The 26,295-nt window shown below is 40.2% G+C and overlaps 1 protein-coding gene across 1 annotated transcript in view; it reads left to right on the top strand.

The window, feature by feature from the left end:
• Positions 1-23,980, top strand: part of LOC122788702 (myosin-4-like) — a 149,402-nt gene extending 125,422 nt beyond the window's left edge. The window contains exons 23-30 of the mRNA XM_044055596.1: positions 2,965-3,089; positions 3,181-3,489; positions 3,943-4,146; positions 4,242-4,367; positions 4,579-4,749; positions 19,046-19,150; positions 19,253-19,348; positions 23,747-23,980. Coding sequence (XP_043911531.1) covers positions 2,965-3,089; positions 3,181-3,489; positions 3,943-4,146; positions 4,242-4,367; positions 4,579-4,749; positions 19,046-19,150; positions 19,253-19,348; positions 23,747-23,980 — 1,370 coding nt within the window. The remainder of the gene's footprint in view (positions 1-2,964; positions 3,090-3,180; positions 3,490-3,942; positions 4,147-4,241; positions 4,368-4,578; positions 4,750-19,045; positions 19,151-19,252; positions 19,349-23,746) is intronic.
• The last annotated feature ends 2,315 nt before the right edge of the window (positions 23,981-26,295 follow it).

Below are 26,295 nucleotides of genomic sequence, written 5' to 3'. Positions count from 1 at the left end.
CAGATAGAGAGTGGTCAGTGGCTATGCTTGTATTTTTCCTAGATAGTCAGTTGATTAGGGATATCGTGAATAATAATTGGTGTATTTTAACTGGGAATGATGAAGTACCCAGTCTGGATGGGAAGAAACTTTGTTTATTAATAAGTAGGGTAGAAATTAAGAAGATATATTTGATGAGTAATCAAAAAAAGTTGATACCTGTAGTCAACAACAGAATAAAGTGGGTACTTTTAAATGTTTAAGTTTTTCTTTGTATAGGTTTATATCTAATAGTTCTAGTTTTTATTGTGATGCAACAAAAAAATCATATAGCGTTCCAGGTTATTTTACATGTAATTCTAAAGCTGTAGTTTATTATGTAGTATCTTTCATGTGGAAAGACTAATAGACAGTATAAAAAAAGAATTTACGAACACCAGTATGCTAATAAAAATAAAAATGGTAGGAATGCTTTAACAAAACATTCCATGATCTGTAAACATTTTAATAAATTTATTTTTAGTTACTGATTGTGTTGCTAAGAATTTTAATGACGATGGAGATGATGAATTAGACTGCTTAGAAATCAAATGGCAAATCATTCTGAATGCATGTATAACTGAGTAAAGCAGTGCAAGTACTGGCTTGCTTCATGGCAAGAAGCATTGCTATAGCTTGTAACATTATTGTTTAATTATGCTTTGCTATATTTTTATGCTATCTTAATTATGATGTTACTATGTGTTGAGCAGTCTCTGAGACCTCTGCCATGAGCCTCATTAGCTGCAGGAAAAGATATTGAAGGGTTCCTCATTCACCCGCGTTCGTATTTGCCAGGGAAGCTTTACCTCCAGCGACCATTTATACAACATGAACATTTTGTTAGTATCACATGTCTGTAAGCATGCCTGTATTTTGATACTAAGCCAAGTGCTACTCCTGCACCATCATGTCTGTATGTCAGGCAGAGCTACAGTCCTCTGCAGTGCAGTCGGTGTCATTCTTCCCTCACCAACCAGGCTTTCTTATATTTGGGTCTGTTTATACCTGCTTAGCATCTAGCATATTACAGTGATGGGATTCCCGCACCATTAACAAGCCATTTAAAAGAACAATCTGGAGAGAATGCTGTGTTGACTGCTGTCTAAGCATCTCTTAGTGTAGTCTTCCCCCTCATTTCTATGCTGTTTGTACTCCTTATTAGAATCACTTGTCATGAAGACAGAAGGAAATATAAACTTGTACAATTTAGGAACAAAGAAGCCACTCTCTGAGGCATCCTCACTCTACAGCTGATACCCAGCTGTATCTACCCTTTGTCCCTGTCCACATTGAGAACATTAGATACACAGCTGTATCTACCCTTTGTCCCTGTCTACATTGAGAACATCAGATACCCAGCTGTATCTACCCTTTGTCCCTGTCCACATTGAGAACATTAGATACACAGCTGTATCTACCCTTTGTCCCTGTCCACATTGAGAACATTAGATACCCAGCTGTATCTACCCTTTGTCCCTGTCCACATTGAGAACATTAGATACACAGCTGTATCTACCCTTTGTTCCTGTCTACATTGAGAACATCACATACCTAGCTGTATCTGCCCTTTGCTCCTAAATACATTGATGCTATCAGATACCTAGTTGTATCAACCCTTTGCCATGGCTGCAGAGATGACAACAGGTACCCAGCTGTATTCACCATTTGTTCCTGGCTGCGGTGATGACATCAGATACCCAGCTGTGTATACTCTTTGCCCCTGGTTGCAGTTATGATATCAGTTCTACAAACATTTGATGTTACTGAATGACAGCAAATGGGGTGAACCTGAACCAAAACAAAAGTGAAATTCTTACATAGCAGCCAAGTCTATATGGCTGACCGGACTTGTACAGATGTCTATGTTTAGGTATCATATAGCAGAGCCCTATGAGAAGAGTATAAATATCTAGGAGGTATATCTTAAGCTAGCCTATCAGATCCATGAGTAGAACTATCAGTCATACTATTGTTGGGATACTTTCTGGAAGCATTTGATTATTCTGGAGGATGTACCTGCTTATTATGTACCTTTGAAACCTGCATGTTAGAATGATGCAATGCTCTTTCATTATTTTTGCTTGCGTCTGACCTTGAGTGAGATCAACTTGTGCTATGCATCCGGGACACTAACAGAGGTTGCAGTACCTGTTGTTATTAACTGTAGATTGTCTGCACAGCACCATGGGCCAGGCCCATACAAACCCTCTGCACTGCAGTACTATTTGGTACAATGACCTGTATATACATGCACTTACCTGCCAAGACCTCCTTTAGCTTTACTGCCCTAGCTTTTTTACTTTGTTAACTTGTTGGCTTTATTAAACACCAGAGCAGGATTCCACAAACTGCTTTTGGAAGGACCAGACATTTACACAGTGGTGCTTTTGTGAGTAATAGTGAGGATGACAGATGTAAGAAATCATCAAAATATCAGTTGAAACCCATGATCATGTTTACATTTTACTATACATTTCAAATATGCTTTCTTTCTTGTGTAGAAAACAACATAATCCCTTTTCTCTCTATTATGGCATCTGTCTATTTCCATGTAAGTGAGCTCATGATGACAAAAATTCACATTTTTCCCTGTGGCATTCTTTTTTTGCAGTCCTATGGCCATTATTCCCTTGCATTTATGCCTTCTTATGTGACAAAATTCCTTCTACAACATTGAATGGTTGCAAACATCTGCCGTGTTACAATCATGTTACAGCAGTATCTGTGAATGTTGTGAGCAATCCTATGCAATTAGGGCTGCTTAAAACTCTATAAATAAGTGGTTGCCAGCTTGAAAACTAGAAGCTGCATTGTTCTCAGGGCTGCAGAATGTGCAATCCATGTACTTTTTCGCAGTGGTTGCATTATGCTGAGTCAAAGCATAGTTTACCCTGTATGCTATATTTTTATTTAGTTAATATAAATTCACTGTTTTATCCACAGAGGAGATTTCTGATCTAACTGAACAGCTTGGGGAATCTGGCAAGTGTATTCATGAGCTGGAAAAAGCCAAAAAACAGATAGAACAAGAAAAGTCAGACATTCAAAGTGCATTGGAAGAAGCTGAGGTAAGTGTCAATTTCTTTCAAACTGACTGTATAATTTACATTTAAACAATGTAAAGTATTAATGTATTAATTATATTCTGTTGGATTTTAGGCATCTTTGGAACATGAGGAGGCTAAAGTCCAACGAGTTCAGCTCGAGTTAAATCAGGTGAAATCAGAGATTGACAGGAAGATCGCTGAGAAAGATGAGGAACTCGACCAGATGAAGAGAAGCCATCAGCGAGTTTTGGAGTCTATGCAGAGTGCACTAGAAGCTGAGATCAGGAGCAAAAACGATGCCCTGAGGATGAAGAAGAAAATGGAAGGTGATCTAAATGAAATGGAAATTCAGTTAAGCCATGCAAATCGCCAGGCTGCAGAAGCACAGAAGCAGCTTCGAAATGTGCAGGGTCAGCTCAAGGTAACATGTTCACTTATAGTTCATGTAGTGTTCTCCACTGTCTATTGTGTCACAGTAATAGCAGTTCTCATTTGGGACTCTGTTTTGTGGTCAACTTTGCAGCAGGGTCTTCTTAGCTGTGAAAGTCTAAAGAGCATTGAGTAACTATAATTGTTTAACTTGTTACAGTAGGTCATACAAAACTATTTACAGTGAATGGGAATGAACACGTGAAAAGAAAGACAACATTATGTTGCTGCTATATTTAAAACTATAGCTACTGTTACAAGCCAGAGCACTGCAGAATGGTATATCAGACTTAGTAACGTGATGAATTATAAAGAACAATATATCATTATAAGACACATTAGAAAATGCAGAAGTCAGAGTAACACTGTTTCTACAGTACAGCATATCATATTGTACTGGGCCATGATGTACAAGGACTGAAATGACATCTCATTTCATTTTAAGGATGCACAACTACATTTAGATGATGCCCTTCGAAGTAATGAGGATCTGAAGGAGCAGGTTGCCATGGTAGAGCGCAGAAGTAACCTCATGCAGGCTGAGATAGAGGAACTGAGAGCTGCATTAGAACAGACAGAAAGAGCTCGGAAAGTGGCTGAACAGGAGCTCCTGGATACTAGTGAACGAGCACAGCTTCTGCACTCTCAGGTAGGATTCAGTGTTAGCTAATGTACTCTGTAATCATTTGTGGTTTACATTAGTGCTACATGTTCACTATGAAATTAATCTTCTCTCACTAACAGAACACTAGCTTACTAGTCGCAAAGAAAAAGTTAGAAAGTGATGTTTCTCACCTGCAAGGTGAAGTGGATGAAGCTGTCCAAGAAGCAAGAAATGCAGAAGAGAAAGCTAAGAAAGCCATCACAGATGTAAGAATTATCTTCCTGTTTAATTAGATGGAATTGTAACAAGAGAAGTCTAAGTCCCTTGTAACACAGTTGTCTCTTAGTCTTATTATATTACTTTAATTCTGTGCTGACACTAGTAATTGATTCATTAAGTGAGGAATAGAAATGTAGTGATAATTTGCCACTATAAATACTGATGTGCTTCTGACCTGTCCTGGGATGTTACCCACAGGCAGCCATGATGGCTGAAGAGTTGAAGAAGGAACAGGACACCAGTGCCCACTTAGAGAGGATGAAAAAGAACATGGACCAAACAATTAAGGACCTGCAACATCGCCTGGATGAAGCAGAGCAGTTAGCATTGAAGGGTGGAAAGAAACAGATCCAGAAACTGGAAGCTCGAGTACGTTCTGTGTGTTTGTTACATATGTGTGCCAATGAAAATAATGCTACACATTTAAAGAGACACCAGAATAGTAGCCTTGTGTTGTGTAGCTATTAGCTACCTTTGTTAGCTTTTTTATTAGCTTTTTGCACAAAATGCTGTGGGATATTTTTACATAAAAACTCAATTTCCTTAATGAGTGTCACAGATGGCATGACATAATATAATGATGCCAGTTAGAATTCAGGCCAGTAGTGGGACACTGTAGGACAGATTTCTTCAGTCTAACCCTAAGACACTGATATTCAGCCTAAAAAAACAGTTGAAGTCCCCAAATCATAAGACAGTGCAATTTGACATATTGAAAGAATTGTTGTTACACAGTAGTACTGACTCCTTTTGTTAGACATTATTTTTAAAGTAAGATTTTTAATTCAAGTAACATTGATTTATTGCACGGAAGCTCTCCTGTCCATTTGTGATGCAGATAAACAGGGTGTTGTGATGCACAACATCACTAATATTTAGTGATTTTTTGTGGTGAAATCAGGTGTAGATGTCGTCACAAGTTTGTTAGCTTAGAGGCCAACACTGAGCTTAAACTGCAGAGTTTCTGAGCTATTATTTCTTTAGTCCATTACTGTTTTGAATGTGTCATTAAAACCTATAGAAAGGAAATATCTCTTACAAACTTGGGAAGTTTATTCCACACACTGGGAAGATACTCGGTAACACATCTGTCCTTTTTATTGTTTCCCTGTTGTGAATAGGGTTCACAGACACAATGCACTGTGTTTGTGCCCAGTGGATATCAAAAAGTGTGGGAAGTACTTAAAATTAATTATAGATCATGGAGTATCAGGACTGCAAGTGAAATATGTCAAGGTGTACAACGCTGTGTAGTGATGTGCATAACATCCATGTGTGGGAAATTCAGTATGTATAACAGTGCAAAGACATTTCAGAGACAGTGGGACAGTACACAAATGATACCATCTGATATGGCACTACACAACAACTCTACCAGTCCATTAGTTGTTGAAAAAAAGTAAAGTTTTGTACCTACCATAAATGTAGATGTTCGAGTGTATACCCTGCTGCAGTCATCACACTTGGGTTATCCTGCCGTCAGGCAGTCCCGCAGTTGGCCCAAATTCAAAAGTCTTGGTCCGGCGTCGGTTGCTGTTGCTTCTTCCCTGACATCAGTGCACCAGGGGCATATCAGAGGCATCCGATGCCATTTTCTTCAGTTTTTCTTGCCCCAGATGTCAGGTGCCCCTAATAGGTAGGCAATATATATATATATATATATATATATATATATATATATATATATATATATATATATACATATAGCTATATAAAAATAAAACAAAACCCTTAGGCACAAGCAAATACACCACAGAGGTAGTATAGGATAGAGTGGTAGAGATAAGTTCAGCTAGTTCAGAGGGGATGGAGGGAGGGTAACCTGGACTGCAGCAGGGTATACACTCGAACATCTACATTTATGGTAGGTACAAAACTGTACTATGTTCATCGTGTTACCCTGCTGCAGTCATCACACTTGGGTAGAATCCCAAAGCTACGGATGGATGGTGGAGTCAAAGAGGGTTAGAGGAGGCTAGAAGGCCCTGCAAAACTGCAGTGGCGAAGCCAGCTCTAGTCTTAGAGTAAAGTGGTAAGTGGTAAAGTTTGATGAAGGTGTGTACTGAACTCCAAGTTGCAGCTTCCAGAATATCCTTGGTTGGCACCCCCCTGAGGTAGGCTGTAGATGTAGCTGCTGCCCTGGTAGAGTGGGGCCTTATGCTAGCAGGATCTGGTTTTCCATGGTGGGTGTAGCAAAAACGTATGCAATGTCCTATCCATTTGGAAATGGTCTGTTTTGAGATAGCCTTTCCTTGTGATGCTGTAGCATAGGATACAAAAAGCTGGTCAGATTTTCTGAAAACCTTAGTTTTATCCAAGTAGTAACGTAGCTGCCTGTGAATGTCCAAGGAATGTAGGAGTCTTTCTCCTTTGTTCTGTGGATTTGGAAAGAAGGTGGGTAAATGGATGGTTTGATTTAGAGCCACACTGGATACCACCTTAGGCATAAAGGAGGGTTAGTTCGTAGAGAAACTCTGTCTTGATGAAAAATGAGGAAAGGCTCTACTGCCATTAGTGCCTGAAGCTCTGAAACTCTTCTCGCTGAAGTAATTGCTAGCAGCAGGGCAGTCTTCCATGATATAAACTTTAAGTCAGCTGAGAAAGCTGGCTCAAAAGAAGGTAGCGTAAGTTTTTCCAGAACAAAGTTGAGGTCCCAAGTAGGTGTTGGTGCTCTCCTGGGAGGCCTAATGTTTTTGGCCCCTCTGAGAAACTGCCTTAGGAGTGGATGTGAAAATAAGGGAGGATCTGTGTTGTAGTGAGCTGAAATAGCTGAGGTGTGGATTTTAATAGATGAAAAAGAAAGCCCTTTGTGTAACATCTCAGTTAAATATTGCAAAATCTGAGGTATGTCAGGCTGAAGGGTATTTTGGCCTTTAGCTTGGTTCCAGGCGCAAAACCTTTTCCATTTGTCTGAGTAGGCTTTCCTGGTGCTGGGCCTCCTGGCCTCCAAAATAACATCCATAACAGCTTGTGAGAGAGGAGCTGGCTGGTTACTTAGGTGATTTGCCATGCAGCCAAGTTTAAGGTTTTGAGTTGGCTGTGTAGAATCTGATTGTCTTGCTGTGTGAGCAGATGGATAATTTATGGTAGAATCCATGGTGGGCCCTGGGCCATATTCCTTAATAGTGGGTACCAGTGCTGGCGTGGCCAGTCTGGGGCAATGAGTATCATCCGGGGTCTCTCCATCCTGACTTTCAGCAGCACCTTTGTGAGAAGGGGTAATGGAGGAAAGGCATATACTGTCAGCATTTTCCAACTGAATGAGAGTGCGTCCACCTTCTAAGCTTGATGGTGAAAAGTCCTTGTGCAAAATTTTGTTAGTTGATAGTTTTGGGGCTGGCAAATAGGTCTATGTCTGGGAGCTCCCATTTTTGAGTTATCATTGCAAATAATTGTGGATCCAGTTTCCACTCGTGGGGATCCATGATGTTTCTGCTTAGGTCGTCTGCCAATGTGTTCTTTTTTCCTGGCAGGAATTGAGCTTGTAATTGAACTTGGTAAGCCAGTGCTGTGTTCCACAAGGTCATTGCTTGCCTGCATAGAGGGTAGGAGTGTGTACCCCCTTAATTGTTTATGTACCACATTACTGTGGTGTTGTCTGTTCTTATGATAAGCTGTCCTGGATGTAAGAGGTCCTTGAAGGCTGTCAGAGCATTTTGTACAGCTAGCATTTCTTTTTGATTGATGTGCAGATTCCTTTGATCTGCAGTCCATATGCCTTGAATGCACCATCCTGCCATGTGTGCCCCCCAGGCATAGTCCGATGCATCTGTTGTCATAGCTTGCCTGGCTGGGGGTAAGGTGAAAGGCTGACCCTTGTTGAGGTGACATGCGTGTGAACACCATAGGAACTCCTGTTGAAGGCAGGGAATGAGAGGTATCATTGTTTCCAAGCTGTGGCTGTGTTGAGTCCATACGCTTTTTAGGTACCATTGTAATTTCCTCGTATGCAGTTTTGCAAATGGTATTAGTAGTATGCAAGATGCCATGAAGCCCAAGGCCTGCAGAATTTTTCTTGCAGGGAGTTGGGTCTTTGTTGCCATTGCTCTGAAGTATTGAGTTAATTGTAGTTGTTTGTCTGGTGTCAGATAAGCCACCTGGGCTGTTGTATTCAAGCTGGCACCCAGGAATGTCATATTTTGTGAGGGCACTAGTTTTGATTTCTTTTCATTTACTGTGTACCCTAGGCAACTTAGAAGATGTTTTACAAAAGCCAGATGTAGTAAGAGAATGTCCTTGCTTTCTGCTTGGATGAGGCAGTCGTCCAGGTATGGCTATATTTGAATTCCTCTTTGTCTGCAGTATGCAATTACTGGTGCCAGGCATTTTGTGAAGACCCTGGGCACAGTAGATAAGCCAAAGGGCAGTGCAGAGAATTGGTAATGGGTTGAACCTGCAATGAAACGGAGGTATCTTCTGCAATTTTGTCTGATAGGGACATGCAGGTATGCCTCCTTGAGGTCCAACGTTACTAGCCAAGCTTTCTTGCCCAACATGGGAAGAAGCTGCTGTAGTGTTAGCATCTTGAATTTGGGTACTTGCAAGAAGGTGTTTTTTTTTTTTTTTTTAACACAGTTTTATTGATTTACAGATACAAAAGAGAAAAATAAACATTATTACAATATTAAATGGATTAATCTTACACAGGTAAGTATAAGTAAATCAAAATATAACCTATATACATATATACATATGTGCCAGTAAAAGGGCAGTCTTCCAAAAGACACCATTTGCATATCGGTAAGGTAATGTTGAATAAACACATAACATGCTACAATTCACCTTAATCCACCCATATAATCCTGCAGAAAGGGAGGAAGTTACATATCAAACAATTCCAATTCCAAGACCAATATAAAAGATAAATGCTAAGGAATAAGTGAATGGGTTGAGAGGTCAAGAGTAGAAAAGGTAAGTTGAAGTACCTATAAGGATGTAATTGTTAATCAGTAGACAAGAGTAAAAAGATAAAGTCCCATAATCTCTGGTATGTAGCCCGCTTACGGGAATTAATTATTAGCAGTTTTTGAGAAGTGATGTACTTGATGGCCAGAGCCTTAAAGTCCCTCCAGGATATTTTGGAGCGATCCATCCAGTGTTTGGTAATGTAAAATTTGATCAGGAGGCAGAGAATAATTAGGGCACGGAGCTTGAATTTAGGTATATAAATACTCGTGATATGTAATAGCGCCATTTCCCAGGACAGTGTAGATTTATGATACCCCATTTTATCTAAGCGAACCTTGAGTGAGCACCAGATACTGTGAGAATATCTACAAGACCACAGAATATGCATGATGTCTGCATGTGGATACGAACAGCAAGAAGGTGTTTAAAATTGAAAGGTCCAGAATGGGTCTCCAAGCATTGTCCTTTCTGGGGACTAGAAAGAGCCTTGAGTAAAATCCTTGGCCTTGCTCCTGTGTAGGTACCAGTTGAATGGCTCTCATGTCCATGAGAGCCTTAATTTGTTTTTGTGACTCTGCCCTTTGATTTTGTGGCAGGTTTGGCATTCCTTTTATCCTTGGCAAGGTGTGGAAATGGAATCTGTATCCTTGTGAGATAATGTCTAGGACCCATTTGTCCTTTGTGACGATGCACCAGTTGTATGCAAAAAGTGCTAATTTTCCTCCCAAGGGAGCTGCCAGGAGAGTTTTGCTTGGCAGTTTGAGGTATAAGTCATTGTGTTTGCCTTCTAGTAGTTTGTGGCCTGTCTTCTCCTCCCTTCTGTGTTGCAGTGCCCCATTGGCGAGGTTTGTAAGGGATTTGTGCTTGTCCTCTGCCCCTTGGGTGCCTGTATTTACCCCTCTGTGGTCTGTCAGAAGCTGGAAAGGACCAATTTTTTGTTGGCCAATTTCTGCTGAATCATGGGGGCTGCACTTGTAAGAAATCTTTGACCATCTGCATAGATTTTGCCTTATCCTCCATTTTCTTTAAAACCTCCTCTGCTTTAACCCCAAATAAGACATCCTGCTGTAAGGGTGCATCTAGTAACTTTGCTTTAACATGATCAGGCAGAGATTGTTCCTTTAACCAAGCTTGCCTACGTATAACAGACCCAGTAACAGCTGCTCTAGAGGAAGCTTCCAAGGCATCAAAACCACATTGTAAAGTATGTTTTTTGCCCACCTGTTCAGCTGCATGCAACAGATCCTGCATTTCCTTGAATTCAGACTGTTGAGGGTGCGTGCCCATCTTTTGTTTTATTTGAGACATTAGGAATTGCTGGTATTTAAGCATGTGAAATTGACAATTTAGTGCTCTCATAGCTAGAGTAGCTGAGGTGTAAACCTTCTTCCCCCACCTATCTAGTGCTCTGGAGTCCCTTTCAAAGGGTTCAGGATTTTTAGCCATAGAAGCCTTAGCCCCCTTGGGACCCTGGGAGATTGTCTCTGGATCAGCAACAGGGCTTTTGTATAGGAATTTGTGTGAGTCAGGCACTCTATAGTATCTATCTGGTTTGGCTGGAGCAGGAGGCAGAGAATCTGGATTTAGACTAGATTCTAAGAAAACATCATCCACAATGTCTAAAACTGGGGGGATAGCAAGGGGTCTGTGCTGGGGGAGTAAAAGAAACTCTCGGAGCCTTTTCTTTGAGTCGGAGTAGTCCTGACCTTCCCAGTGGAAATGTTCCCTCATGGTATGTAAGGTTTCCCCATAGGAATAATCTTCAGGGGTAGAAGCTGAGGGAATGGAGTCTTCAGCATCAGAATCTTCATAAGGGGGAAAGGAGTAATCCTGTTCCTCAGAGGAGCCTGAGGAAACAGACACCTGATCAGAGGAGGCATAATCCTCCTCTTGTCTAGGCCTTTTGTCGGGGGGGGGGGGTTGGGAACCCCTGATCAAAGAAATTAAATCTTCAGCCATTTTAAGCATCTGTTTCTTAGGCATAGGGCCTTGACCTGGAGGCTGAAGAGTAGTCTTTTTTGGTTTTAGAGGAGTCTTAAGTTTAGCATAAGATTTTATGGTGAGAGTAGTCGGTCTGAAGACACCTTCAGAAACCGAAGGTGTTTCTACAGCACCGACTTCTCCTACTGCAATGTCGTCGGTAGGGCCTAAAGAAAATGGCTGCGTCAGCCTAGAACTCTCTGCTGGAGAATCCAAAGCGTTCAGGGGATCCAATTCAGTGGTAGCCAGGGGCTGCGTAAGCGCCTCACTGAAAACCGGAGAACCGGCGACCGGCCCAGCCAAGGGCTCGGAGTCTGGCTTGGATCTAGGCTGCCTTTCTTTATCTTTGCATTTTTTATGCACGCCGGTAGTCGGTTGCTCCGACGGCATAGTGTAATTAAATTTCCTACCGAAGTAGTGTCGTGCTTAATCAAAGTGTTGCTTAATAGTTCACTTATTGAACCTAGCACAAAACCGACAACCAGTGACGTCGTGGTCTGGGCCTAGGCAAGGTATACAAAAAGAATGAAAGTCCTTATGAGGTATTTGCTTCCCACAAGAAATGCAATTGTTAACTTTTTCTGACATCGGACTGAGGCAAGAAAACGGGGTACTTAACTTTGAAGACTTCAGACTGAAACTCGATTAGAAAATCTCATGTGTCGGCCGACCGGCACTTGTGAACTGCTTCTGCTTTGGGCACTGCGCGGCAAGAAAGACTGAAGAAAATGGTGTTGGATGCCTCTGATATACCCCTGGCGCACTGACGTCAGGGAAGAAGCGACAGCAGCCGACGCCGGACCAAGACTTTGGAATTCGGGCCGACTGCGGGACCGCCTGACGGCAGGATAACCCAAGTGTGATGACTGCAGCAGGGTAACACGATGAACATCAGTGAAATGCCAAACCAACAGAAATACCAGAAGTGTCAGCATTAAAGTGGAAGCCATGAACAATCACAGGTGCACCCACAGAGATCTGCAATGTAGATTATTCCAATAAATGGACATGCAACTCATAGCACATGCAGACACATTAGCACACACACACACACACACACACACACACACACACACACACACACACACACACACACACACACACACACACACACACACACACATATACCATAGGCATTTAATGTGGGTTCAGCACTCACCCATCAAGAACTTGGATCCCACCAAGTATGAACTAAATGCAGGCAAGACATCCTGAATAAAATTTTACCTTTTTCGAGAATGATGCCAAAATACAAACATAACATAATTGGCTTCAACAACTGGAAAAGTAGTTGATGACATTCTTTTGGGGGGGTTCCAGCATGTGGCATAACCTGCACTTCTCATTCTATTGCTTCTGCTTAATAGTCAAAGCCACTGCTGCCCCCTTTGTGCTTTTTTACTGAAGATGTTAACAGAATAGACACATTTGCAGCAAATTCTGATTCTGACCATATCAATGTTGCTGCTCTCAGAAACAGAAGTATTAATAATAAATTATCCGATCTTGAGGATGTCCTGCAACTTGAACACAACTATGTCTGTGTCATAATGAAGACTTGGTTTTGTTGTACAGACAGAAGTCTTTCCTTACCTGGGTTTAGATCTTACTATGCACTCAGAAGTGACAGGGGATGACAGAGGCATTTCCATGTTTGCCAGAGATCATATCAATATTAGGCAGATTTGCCAAGACCCACAACCTGGTTACCCTTACCAAGGCAAATTAATCAGTTTATAGCCTGGTACATGACACCATCCATATTTTCAACACACTGTGAGAGATTTGTAAAGGTTACCACTGAACTACCCTTTAAAATACCATTATGGTGTGATATTTCAGTTATCGTTTGATTACTTTGTGTTCATACACCTCAGAAGCTGAATATGCCTAACGATTCCTGTACCTAATAAATGATGATTGTCTAGAACAAATAGTTAACCAGACACTAACAGAAACTAAACAGACAGACTTGATAAGACCTTGCCATCAATTCTGAGATAACAGCTCTCAAACAAGTCAGGGTGTAACCTATAACTTCACACACCTTTTTTTTTCTTCTGCCAGGTCTCACACTGGAGAACAGTCACAGTTGTATTCTCAAAACAAAACAAATTACACAAAGTCTTTTCACCAGGTCTCACCCAGACAAGTAACAGTAACAGAGCCTCTGTAAGGAAAATAACACAAAGTCTCTTTTGCCAGCCCTCCTGCCTACAAGTGGTAGAAATTCATTTGATTTGTGACTTTTGGATACTTAATTAGCAGTTGAAGCACCCAGGTGAGAAGTCTTAGCAAATGGTGCCTTACGGTGTACAAAACTAGAAGTCTCGGTCACACTAAGCAAAATCTCTTGCACATCACTACAGTTTTTATTGAATTAAAGTCACTGGCAAAATAAATGTGTCTGGCAAACAAAATTCTTTGGTAAAAGTCTTTTGGAAATTAATGTAAATAGATATATAAACCAATGTCTTTAGCTCACCACTCCCTAACTAGAAAATATGGCTCAGGATTCCAACCACCAGGACTTTCACAGGCAGTTCTACATCTCAGGACAAGGACTTCCATTCTCAGAGCTATTCATCTTGCCTTGGAGTCTCATTTCACAGAGAAATCCCTTCAGACTCCTCAGGATTCTTGAACACTGACTTCTACTAAGTTGTTGATAAACCCACCTTTTATAGGTACCGACCTGCCTCCAGGTTCCCCTGATAACTTGACATCCCAGCTAATTTCCTAATTTACAAACTTCAAATCCTTGCTCCTAAATGCTGTCTGCTGCTAAAACTTCTCTTTCTCATAGACATTTCACATTTTCAGTCCTATTTAGAGCCATTGATGTCTCATGAAGTGCCCAGTGCCACACCTTGATCTCGTAACCCTCAGCTCTTGCTTGACAAGGTAAAATAAAGGTCCATTATAGAATCTAGTGCTCCTCATTTCAGTTCTAAGGAGGAGTACCTGGTCCTATGTGCCCTACCTTCATCAAGTGAAGACCAAAAAGGTCTTCTTTTTTGAATAAAAGCTGTAGCATGTTGCTATTATAAGTTAAGATCACACAGGAAATGCCACAGAAGCAGTATCAGAGTTCATTTTCATATCGGCATCCAGAAATGCTGAATACCTTGTGCCTATGGAGGCTGTCCTCTTCATCCCATCCTATCTATGATTCTGGTTCTCTCTCTGATGTGATTAGCTGTCCTGTCCTTGCCTATAGGTACCATCCATTAGGCATCTTCCAATGGTGATTTCACACTATATTATAAGTGTTCATTTCTAAAATGCTCAGTTCCATGAATGTTATGCCTGCCCAGTGCTCAGTCCACATTTTGGAATTTATTTTGGTATTCTGTCAGAAAAATGGAAACAAATGATGTCCCTCAAAATAACTTTTTTTTCTTGCGAAAATATTTTCCTTGTAAAACATCTCATGCAGACATATTTCTACACTTCTCTTTGAAAAGTTAAAGATGTAGCCAGATGGAAAGGTTAACAGTTTCTGTTAGATCACCAGTGTCCTTTAGATGCCAGCATAAGCATACAGATAAGAGTGGGCAGGACGGAGACACTTTAGAATAATTAGTTTCCACAGTAATACTTAACAGCACTCTTTCCTAGCATCTGGCTGGCTTGGAGCAAATGAACAGCAGGCTTCAAACTTCAAAAAATGATGTGAGTCAGACATATGACATTGGATGGCAATGCCTCATTGACTGACACAATAAAACTGTGATTAAATATGCTTCCAGTTTCAGTTCTGCATCCAGTTTTAATTCTGTGGGCACCTTGTTGCCATAATACATATTTCATGTCTTTCATAGCCAATTGCTAGCTTTTTTGTGTCATCCAGGCTCCTTATACTGCATTTTGTATGCACTTTTTCAGTTTTTCTTCAACAGTAAGATAATTACCCCACAACAATCCCAGTAACACACCGATTCGACTTCCCTTGCATACATGGCTTTAACTCTGACTTTCCAAACTCTTTTAGATAAAGCAGTAAAAGTAAACTCCATCCTCCCTTAGCCTTTGCTTAAACCGTTGCGTTCCAGCTTTGCGTCATGAAACTACATCTTTAAATCCAATTACACCTTCCAGTGACCTATATTCAGAGGTGTTTAATAAAATACTGGAAGCTGTTAGTCACTGGATTGGTAGTATTAGAGAACATAACATCTCTGACCCTATTTTAGGAATAAACTTGTATCATTTGATGACCAGTAGAATAATAAATAGACACTTCTTGGAACAACTTATTCCTCTTCCTCTTCTTGAGGCTAAAGGTCATCATTATTGAATAGTTACCAAAAAGGGTGTTCTCAAAAGAGGAGCAAGTGGTTCATAAACAAAGCTGATGGGAAATTCCTGACCAGAGGTCATCTATGGACACTCACCCATTCTAGGGCTTCCTCAGTTGTTTATCTCAGTAGGTCCTGTAAAATGTAGAAAGTAGTATAAATATAGATTGTGGACTGAAGCCATGTGATTGTTTCTAAAGCAACCCATATCATAAATGTGTGATATTGTATGGAATACATAATTTTGACAAACAGAGATAGCAAGATGAATACTAAAAGATTAAATGGGTTATATACACTGTTGGATTACTTAGAGAAAGTTGTATAATTTAAGGGATAAGGGTAAATAAGAGTAGTAAATCTGGGTAGCATGCTAGAGTCCTTTGTACAGAATAAATATATGATGTGCTGAACCAGACATTTTGTGATTCATGGATCAAAGATAAAAATGTTATAAATCAAGGACAGAGAATCAAAAATCATACATGCACTTTTTAAATTGGTGCCGTTTAGTCAGGAGATGATAGATCATAATAGATATTTTCAAAAAGAGAGAAAGTCTGCAATGTTTTTATTAGATCTGGTTTTGTTAGTTTATATCCAACCATTTTGTCACAGAAATAAACATACTATGAGGGGAAATACATGTCAAGCAGAACACCTCTTTGGCCCTCTTCAAAAAGAACCTTGATGATTGGATGGGAGAAAGAAAATACATCCTAGGGATCACGTCAGTCGCCCTGCTAGACAGGGGTCCAGGGAAGTAAATAGTGTGGGAAGAAATAGCCAGGGAATTGTTATGGCTAGGCTTCTATAGGCCCTAGGGCCGATAGCCTAGTACCAACCTATGAACCTATGAACCTGTGAAGTTCAGAGTCAAACTCAGAGACATTTCTGAACATTTTTGATGTGAAGATCCAAAGAATATTTTTCATTTAGTTTATCTTCATCTCATCTAGGGAGTGCATAAATAGCTCAGGGTTAATTATGTAGAAATATTTGTGTACATTGACATAGTGATTGTGTTTAGGCAGCAGGCAGGACAATTACAAGTACTCCGTTTCTTATCCTGCAAGATGTGGCACTCATTCAGCTTATTACACCACGAGAGGTTGGTGGCAGTCAGTGTGCATGCTGTAGGGTCACCGAGGAGCTAGGAAACACAGATAAGGATATCAAATGCAAAACAATACAAATTAAGACTTGTTCTTATTTTTGTTAAGAGCTTGATTACTTTGATTATGATCTCAAAGAAAATGCCGGTATTATGACAACAAAAGTTACAGAGAGCTTATTTTTCCACACGTATTAGCTGAGTACAGTTCTACAAGATTTTCTGTCCCTTATGTCAATTTGCAAGCTGTTAGTACAACTTTATATCAGCAGAACAATGTATCTTTGACTCTCAGTGGTGCCAAAATGCTGTTACTGGCAGGACTGTTATGAGTATATTCTAAAAATGTATTTTAGACAGATGTTTGTTTCATACTGCATAAATGTTCCACTGTTCTCCTAGTCTCACGCAAGATCTTACCTAAGCACAGATACCATGCACTCTTTCTTTTCCCTTTTTCTTCCTTGAATGACATTTTCTGTGTCCTTTCAATCACCCCCCCAACACACACACAGTGAAGTTACTCATACTTGAATTGTCAGTTAAATTGCTGCTGATGCCAGGCCAAGACAATTCTTGATAGTTTTGTGGGTATGTGCAGGTTTCATTGTCTTTTTACTATTCACCCCAACTTCTAATAAGATGTCAGCTTTGGTGAGTGCTTATGTGCCAGGCATCACAAGAGACCAATATGTGTGCATTCTAAAGGTTCTATCCTGACAAGTACCATCTGGAAAAGTAAAACAGGAAAAGGCACCTTTTTACAAATACACACACACATTCACAACATCCACAATCACTTATTAGCTAAACATTTTGGAAATAAATATTTACTGTAATATGTCACTTAAGTTATGAATAGTTTTCTTCTGTATGTTGTCATGACACTAAATGAAATTTGGATAGATCATAGCATCAAAATGGTTTACACATACTGATTCCCAAAGGAACAAATACTAAAGGGTGCATAGTTGCCCCCTCAGCAATGCAGTGATTCCAGTTGTGGTAATTCACACAGGCAGAGCCTGAACTTGGTCAGTATTGATCATTACACTACCCTGATAAATAAACAAACAAATAAATACATATGGCACTGTGGTTTAAATACCACATTTGTAAAAGGATTTGTTTAAGTTGATTTTTATGTATGTGACAGCATTATGCATTAATATAGCATATGAATATACAAATTTGAAGTAATTTATGAATTTAATTTCAAATATTGTCAGTAATTTACACTATGGATTGTGAAGTTCAAAGTGACTCCAGAACAGAAAAAAATATTCTAATATTGCAGTACGTAATATTTTACTATTCATTTATTTATTTTCTCACATGAATAAATGAGATGGTCAGTATGGACCCTTTTCAGCCATGGCCCAGACCACAAGACCAAGGGAAAAAATATATATACATATGAACACTTAAGGGTAGTCAACCAACCAGTATGTTTTTGGAAGGTGAAAGGAAACTGGAGTACGGAGAAAAAACCCTGCAGGTAGACAGAAAGTGTACTTTTCACAAAGGCAATGAGTGGAGCTCTGCACTTATCTTCACATGCTGGAACAGTAAGATACATATTTTAGCCACTGAGTTGCTATTATTCTTTGTCCAGAGAGCTGTTTGACATAATGAAACACAAGCCCATGGTTTAACTGCCTGACTCTCCATATCCTCTAAGATAAGGCACTTTGCGCTACAAAATTATCCACATGGCTCAGAGTTTCACTTCCCATATTTCTTTCTTGAAGAGGCATAATAGTTTGCAACACTAGTGTACATTTTTTCTTACAATGCCTGGTGAATTGATATACATATGCTCAGAATTACAGAATGGGAGAAAATGGTGGGACAGGGCTATCTCATACAGTCTGTTCAATCCCCTCATCATTTAGAAGAGGATAATAAATGGTGCTTGTGTTTAAACATACGCCCCAGAGTATTATCTGTTAACATGCAGCTCCGCAGAAAAACAAAACAAGCCGCATTCAATTTATTTAAAAAATCTATTAGCATACACGTCAAATTTAGCGAACTATATGTACACAACAAGAAATTCCACCATCAGTCCACTTCACTTTTATATGAGTACAATCAGATTGAACTCATTAGAACTGGTTTTGTGACACAAGTTATTTGAAATGTGAAATTGCACCTTACTTGTGATGTCAGTGGTGGAGATATGACTGGTGTTATAAAACTGGCACCTGGAAGTTGGGTGAAAAACAGAAATTCAATGTATTTTCTTCATTATATGCCACACAGTAACTTGGGTTCTCCAAAAGATAATAAATTGTCAATGGTTATTACAGTACAATGGGGGTAGCTGGGTCTCAGGCTTAAATTTCGTATCTATTTATAGGTTCGTGAACTTGAAAATGAACTTGAAACAGAACAGAAACGAGGTGCTGAAGCTATAAAGGGGGTTCACAAATATGAACGAAAAGTAAAGGAGCTGACGTATCAGGTATGAAGCTTCTCTCATATTATATGTCTTGTTATCTTTTTCCTGTGCTACACATTACAGGATATCTGTTCCCTGACTATACCTTTTGTACTCTACATACAGACCGAGGAAGACAAGAAGAATATTCTGAGGTTGCAGGATCTGGTGGATAAACTGCAGCTCAAAGTGAAGGCCTACAAGAGGCAGTCTGAGGAAGTTGTAAGTCCCATGAGTGATATTTTTATTTGCACTGAGTCGCTATAGATGTGAAGTATAAACACCATTTATAAAATTAAATCAGAACTTTGGCAATCTTACAAGAAGAAATGTATAGGAAACAATTTTCACAGCCTTCTTAAGAATGCAATATTTTCTTCTTTATCCGAATTGTTGCAGGTGCTTCTTCATGTAGCAGCCCTGACTACTGTTATCACCATACATTTACCAAGATAGTTCATTATTTTGACTTTTAGATGTAAAAAATGTATTATCATCTTTCTGCTCATGTTTTGAAGGTCCTCTGCCCTGCACTGAAGTTAGCTCACACAGAGTCTGTCAGGATACCTAGAGGCAGTATATCTGTTAATGTGAAGGTTGTTAACTGTGCCTGCAGTGTCAGGCCTCACAACACCCTAGACTGGTCTGTCATTTGCCTTGTAATGTCCACCTGTTGGGTATTATTGCTTGATTATTACAGCTGGAGTCTATATAGTACTTGTCTTTAGTTACTTTTCATTTTTTCGATACAACTGTTTATCTGTATAGATATTTGTCCCGGTCCCCTTCAATAAACACATCACACCAAATGACATTTGATGACCTTGTTCCACTGTTCTCATAGTCCCCAGAGGGGGAACAGAAGAGGGCAAGCCTATCCCTCTTCTCTGCCTACCCCCACTGATAAATAACCCTAATCCCCCCAACCCACCAACGAAAAGAGGGAGGGAGGGTGGGTAGCAAGTTCACGCCAAAATGTGATTGCTTAACCCAGCTACACTAGACTAAACCTCTTAAGCCCCTCCCCACCCTTATCTCATTTCTCCCAACCATCCCTGCCTCCACTTAACCCTTTCACCTCCCCAACCCACCTAACTCCCCTAATATCAACCTAACCCCCATGAAGATGTCATGGGACAACTTGGTTTGTTGCCAAACTTCATTTGTCCCAGTCCCCTTCAATAAACACATTACACCAAATGACATTTGATGACCTTTATTAAATTTCCATAACATAGCTTTGTTCACCAAATTCATTAATTACAACTATTCATAACATCCTTGTAATGTTAATCAGGGCAGCGTACCTACTCACCCTGCCCCAGTAAGCAGCATCCATTCCTCTGCTCGCTTACTTTACTTATGAAGCACCATCCTTGTAATGTTAATCAGGGCAGCGTACCTACTCACCCTGCCCAACAAGCAGGGTTCATACCTCTGCTCGCTTATTTTACTTTTGAAGCAGTGTCCCATCTCACTTCATACACCATTCATTGAATTACTTTCCACCAAATAAGCAGCATCCTTACCTCAGCTTGCTTATCTATTCAGCAAGCTTCCTCCAACTACTCATTTTCTTTTCCCCAGATCCTTGAAATGAACCTCCAGACACCAGAGGGGGAACAGAAGAGGGCAAGCCTATCCCTCTTCTCCCCCAACCAGCCTGACCAGCCTGTTGCCCCTCCCTTCTACCCAAAATTTTTCAACCCACTACTTCCCATAAAGGGAAGGGTCAAGCCAAACATCATTCAGTGTACCCATCATCTGTAAAGCACCTTAGAATCCCATCATAAACCCACCTTGCCATACCATCACTGAAACACACCCTAATGAAACTAAATAAAGGTGGATTACCATGACCCCACTGTACCACCAGAACATCCACACCAAGAGAATACATACCCTTTTAGCTTGCTTCCTTCAAAGCTGAAATCATGGATCAACTGAACGGATAGACAACCTATAACCACAACAAAAAACACAAACTATAACCCCTTGAACTCAAATCGACACCCAGTCAAAACAACTAGTATCAAGTCTCACACCCAAGACCCTGTGAACTGTAGCATATAACCTTAGCCCACCAACTACCTTGTTCTGGATGTGCACCAACACCTCATTTACCGTAAGGAATAGTCTAACTCCAAAACTTTACTATCCTAAACTTAGATGGCAGAAAACCAGCACCCCTTGACCTAGTTCATGAAAACCCGCCTATGCTCAGCAATGAAGTGCTCTACATGCCCAGCCATAAACACCCCCAATTCACTCATTACCAAACCATTCTTAACCCCTGTTTGTCCCTGGCCTTTCCCCTCGAAAGCTCTCTTTTCTTATGTTACCTATAGCACTAGTAGGTAATTAAGACCTGTCCTACAGCTGCCTTATCCTGCAACCAAGTTTCCTTTAAACCTTCTAACTCCCCTGTAGCAACGCACCCAGTTTCTAAAGCTACCCCAACACAGCCACCTACCTATCATGCTTCTTAAAACCCTATCTACAAAATTCACCCAAACCCCAAGTGAAATGATCCTTGTGCTATTCTGTAAAACCTTAACCTGGTATGTAACATTAACACTACCTACTCAAGGGACACATTTGTCACCCCAAAGATACCACCCATTAGGAACAAACTCCAGCATCCAGTCAAACACCTCATTGGCCCTTTCCCCACATACAGTTCAAACAACTGGATAAGTGACTACAACCACCCCAAAGTTCCAAGAAAGCAAGGATTGAACTTCACCGGCTTGCAAGAACCATAGGGCTGTAGCCTAATAAATTTGTGTGCTCTTATGCATGCTGTGACTCTACTCAACCCCTGGGATCCCCACACTTACAATAAACCATCCCCAACAGTTTTTCCCTTGGCCCCTTACCTACCTCTTCCTTACTTGCCCCCTATACCAATGCAATAATCAGCTCCCACTAATTAAACACAGAGCTCTAACATACCTCACTAAGGTAATTACTCTGATCCTCCTTGTGCCCCATTCCAGTGGCAAGAACATCCATCCTATCAAAACATCACCTTTCAAATCCCCTTTTCAAGCCACCTATGATGCCTTCTGCACTTCGCAATCTGTAAAGAAAAGAGAAAAAAAATTCTATATGCACACATACCAATAATTACTTAACATGGAGGCACTGACAAGGACCCCTGCCAACCCATCAAGTTTTTGCCAAACTCTGCACCAAAGTATGGCACCAGCCCCTCCCCCTTTTTTTTAATTATGACTCATATCCCCTTGGACAAGAGTGATAAGTGCTACACGCAGAATAGAGCTGAACTTGTCTAGCTTGTAACCATCCCCGAGCCAGTAGCCTAATAACTTCCTATAATACTAAGAGCTGTGACTGCAATCCACCTACCTGAACCCCGTCCACATTGACATGCCTTAATGATCATTAAATAAAATGCATTACCTGTAACCTCATTAAGCCCACTGCAGGAGCCCAAACTACAACCTATGGCCAATGGCTGTTGCGCCAAAATGTGATTGCTTAACCCAGCTACACTAGACTACACTAGACTAAACCTTTTAAGCCCCTCCCCACCCTTATCTCATTTCCTCCCAACCATCCCTGCCTCCACTTAACCCTTTCACCTCCCCAACCCACCTAACTCCCCCTAATATCAACCTAACCCCCCCCCCCATGAAAATGTCCCGGGACAGCTTGGTTTGTTGCCAAACTTCATATATTGTGAGTTAATGGCTACAGTTGATTCAGTAGTGACTAATGCTAGTCTATGCCTCCTCCGCCATTGTCCACTCTAGTTTTCGTCTTCCTTTTTTTTCCTGAGGGTATACTGGTCTGTCCAGTTTTGTAAATATGCTCCTTGCCTGTGTCTGAGCCATATGTGTTATTGTTTCCTCCCAGTGTCGGTCAGATATGTGTCATAAGGGAAAGTGAACAGCATGCAATTTTTGGTATCTAGCTTGTAACATAACCATGATTGCAATTATTATGTAAAGCAAAGGGGTAGCTAGCTGTACTTTCTAGTGTCCAGTGCTGTCCCCCAGTCCGGCAGCCCCCACAATCTAAGTTAAGGAGCAAACAGCAAAATAAAATAAAATAAAATAAAGCTCCTCTCCTCTGATTTTACAAGCAAAAAAAAATGCATTGAAAACACAAAGTGCTGCAGCATGTCCATTATTGACTTCAAGTGCAATGTAAAATTCAGTCCTGGTAAATACTGAAGACCAAGTGGGATCTGATGATTGTGCACCCTAACTCTTTACACCCAGGGCAGCTGCCCCCTTTGCCCCACCCTAGCTATGTCTCTGAAAGCAAATTATTTGGTCATTGGGGGATGGGATTTAGAATCATAGTAACTAGGTATGAAACAAAGATGTGCCACAATCATGATGTTTTATCACCAAAGGCATTTCTTTAGTTTTTTATTGCAAATTTGAAAAAAAAATCTTACATAACATATTAAATCACCAGTATGTTGAAGATATGATTACCAGTGTTGTGCATGGTTGGTTTCATATGATTTTATAAGGAAGTATGACTTCTCATAAGATGCTGATTTCAAGTTGTTAAGCCTGTCATTCTCAATAAATTTGATTCTGTTGCGTTTGGCAACAGTCTAATGGATTTGCTATTTTATAGGAGGAGCAAGCAAATGCAAACCTCTCCAGATTCCGTAAAGCTCAGCACGATCTCGAGGAAGCAGAGGAGCGGGCTGACATTGCTGAATCCCAAGTCAACAAACTCAGGGCTAAGAGCCGGGACATCGGTATCAAGGTAGTAATTGTTCATTTTTGTCATTTCTCTGTTTCAGAGATGAACCCTAGCATATGTATTTCTACAGTTTTCATCTGTCAAGTGAAATATGAGACTTGACCATATCTAGTCCAGTAGTATTTATCTAGACATAGATTTGAAATGTCCATGATCATATGATCATATGTCATCTGTGTTTCTCCTCATCATTACACTGAGTCTAGTAATAAGTTCTCTATACTACTCTTATGGTTCATACAAAGTAAATGCACTGAATGACAGATTACTTACACAACAATACCTAAAAGACGGATGTGCTGATATATACAAGGATTACTCTCCGCTCCCATATCAACTGCTTCGTCTCCTCCCATCACCAGCACCTAAGTATTTATCAACAGCATTTTTGAAAACCATAAAAGAGGAATTACAGACTTTAGTAAAGTTTACTGTTACTCATTTCTTCTTAACTGCACAAATTCTGTTAGACGCATGTAACTGTCTTCATTAGTGACCAGAAAGCTCCTGTCTGATAAAAGGTTTACAACATGTACAATAACATGTCGCTGTAGACAGAGGCAATCAAACATGTGTTAGAGCAGAGATCTTGTTAGCAGCTTGCAGTTTCAGTTTTTTGTGCTTGTTCCCTCCTAACAATGATGTTGTATATCGCCTGGGCTAATTGTTTAGGATGTGTCATAGGAAGCAGTAAACCTTCACATGCCAAAGCATTTTTCCTGCTGCTGTCAGCTCCGGTGATGTACAGGGATACAAACATATGACCCAGGTGAATTGGGCTCAATTAGAAGCTTCAAGTGGAATGAAGAGCTGGTAATGTTCTACTTCTCTCATCAGAGAGGGGTGGGATTTTGTGCAGTTGGGGGGTACGTATGAAAACATGTTTTCCCCAGTGGAGACCAAGGAAACCTGCCTGCTAGTAAATTTGTAAGGATTGTCCTGTTGACTGACTTCCCTTTAAGAAATGAGAGAAACCAGAGTGCTGACACACAGCGCCCATCCCACTTACATATTACAAAGCTGAGCATGCAGAGCGTGTAGGGACCTCAGTTAGAAACCCCATGATGGTGACCTTTCTGATGGTGCCTGCAATTCTCCTCTATCCATAGTGTATTTAGGGGTTTGACTGAATGCAGGGAAACTGATAGTCTGCAAGCAGTGCACCAAAAAAGATAAAAACCTCAGCCTTCTGCACTCTGGTCTTCATTGTATATACTGTCTAAGAAAATAAGACTCCTTATATATAACTGTGACTGGCAATGTAAAGAATATAGCTGCCATCTGAATGCTGGAAAAAGCAACTGCAAACTCAGTACTTATCAAAATTACTCTACTGCAGGAAAATATCTAAATCACCACATTTAAAATCCCAATACTTACTACATGAATGTGTTAAATATCTAGTAAGGAAAGGGGCATGGTCATAGATATAGGCCCCATATTCAAAATCTTTGTTTACACCTCTCACTCTTTGAATTCAGGAACTGGTGGATAGCTTGACAGCATTCAGTTTTTACTGATGTGGCTGTAATTTACTCTTCAGCCTTTCAGGCTGTCCCATTCAAGGTGCTCAGTGGCATCATAGTGAAATGCTCATTGCTCCATATACCTTTCTATATCTCTCAGTTTTGGGTAGGTTTGTTCCTTACGTAACCACTAGTGTCCAGCCATTATATTCCAGTATGAATCCCTGCTTTCTCTCTACTGAAATCTGAACCAACTATCAGTCACACAGTGACAATAGCCTAAATGGCTCTGTCTCTTCATAATGTTGTTCTCAACCTGCATTACCTGTATTGAAACACGCTTTAACTCATTGCCAGTAGGCTGGTGCTGTTTGATAGGTATAAAACCTAGGCTTTTGGCACATGAAATGCTTCAATGAGTTACTACAAACATAGTATAAAGGGATATGATCAATCCACAATCATAATGAGATCATCTCTTCCCCAAGAACAATAACAAATAAAATTGATCTCTAAAAGAAGATCAAGAACTTTAATATTCAAACATTATTTAAAAATAAAAATAATGTTATATGTTATGATTGGGAAGCTGCTCTCAATGTTTTGTAGTACTTAATAAAAAAATAAACTTTAGTGCAAGAAAAAATGTTGAAGGAAAATGTATTCAGTTTACTAGAGCATTGAGGGTTAGTTCAATATTAAAACTGCAGAACTGTTTAAATGTGGCAAAAAATTCTATTTTGTTATTGAAGGAGAAAGTATACATTTGACTGACAGGATCCATGTGAATTCTGCCTAAGACTGGTTGTAAGAGGCTTTTGTGAATGAATCTGATTGGCTGACACCATGATTATATCTGTTTTCATTGGCTCCAAAGCTGTCAGTGCTATTTATTGGTAATGGTTTTGTTCTAATAGCTTCTTTTGTGGATGCAGCAATGGAGAATAGACT

Source organism: Protopterus annectens, chromosome 14.part0 (genome assembly GCF_019279795.1).
Source record: "Protopterus annectens isolate FY-2018-M chromosome 14.part0, PAN1.0, whole genome shotgun sequence".
Lineage (NCBI taxonomy): Eukaryota > Metazoa > Chordata > Ceratodontiformes > Protopteridae > Protopterus > Protopterus annectens.
Note: the sequence above shows the minus strand (reverse complement) of the source record. Positions and strands in the feature narration are given on the sequence as shown.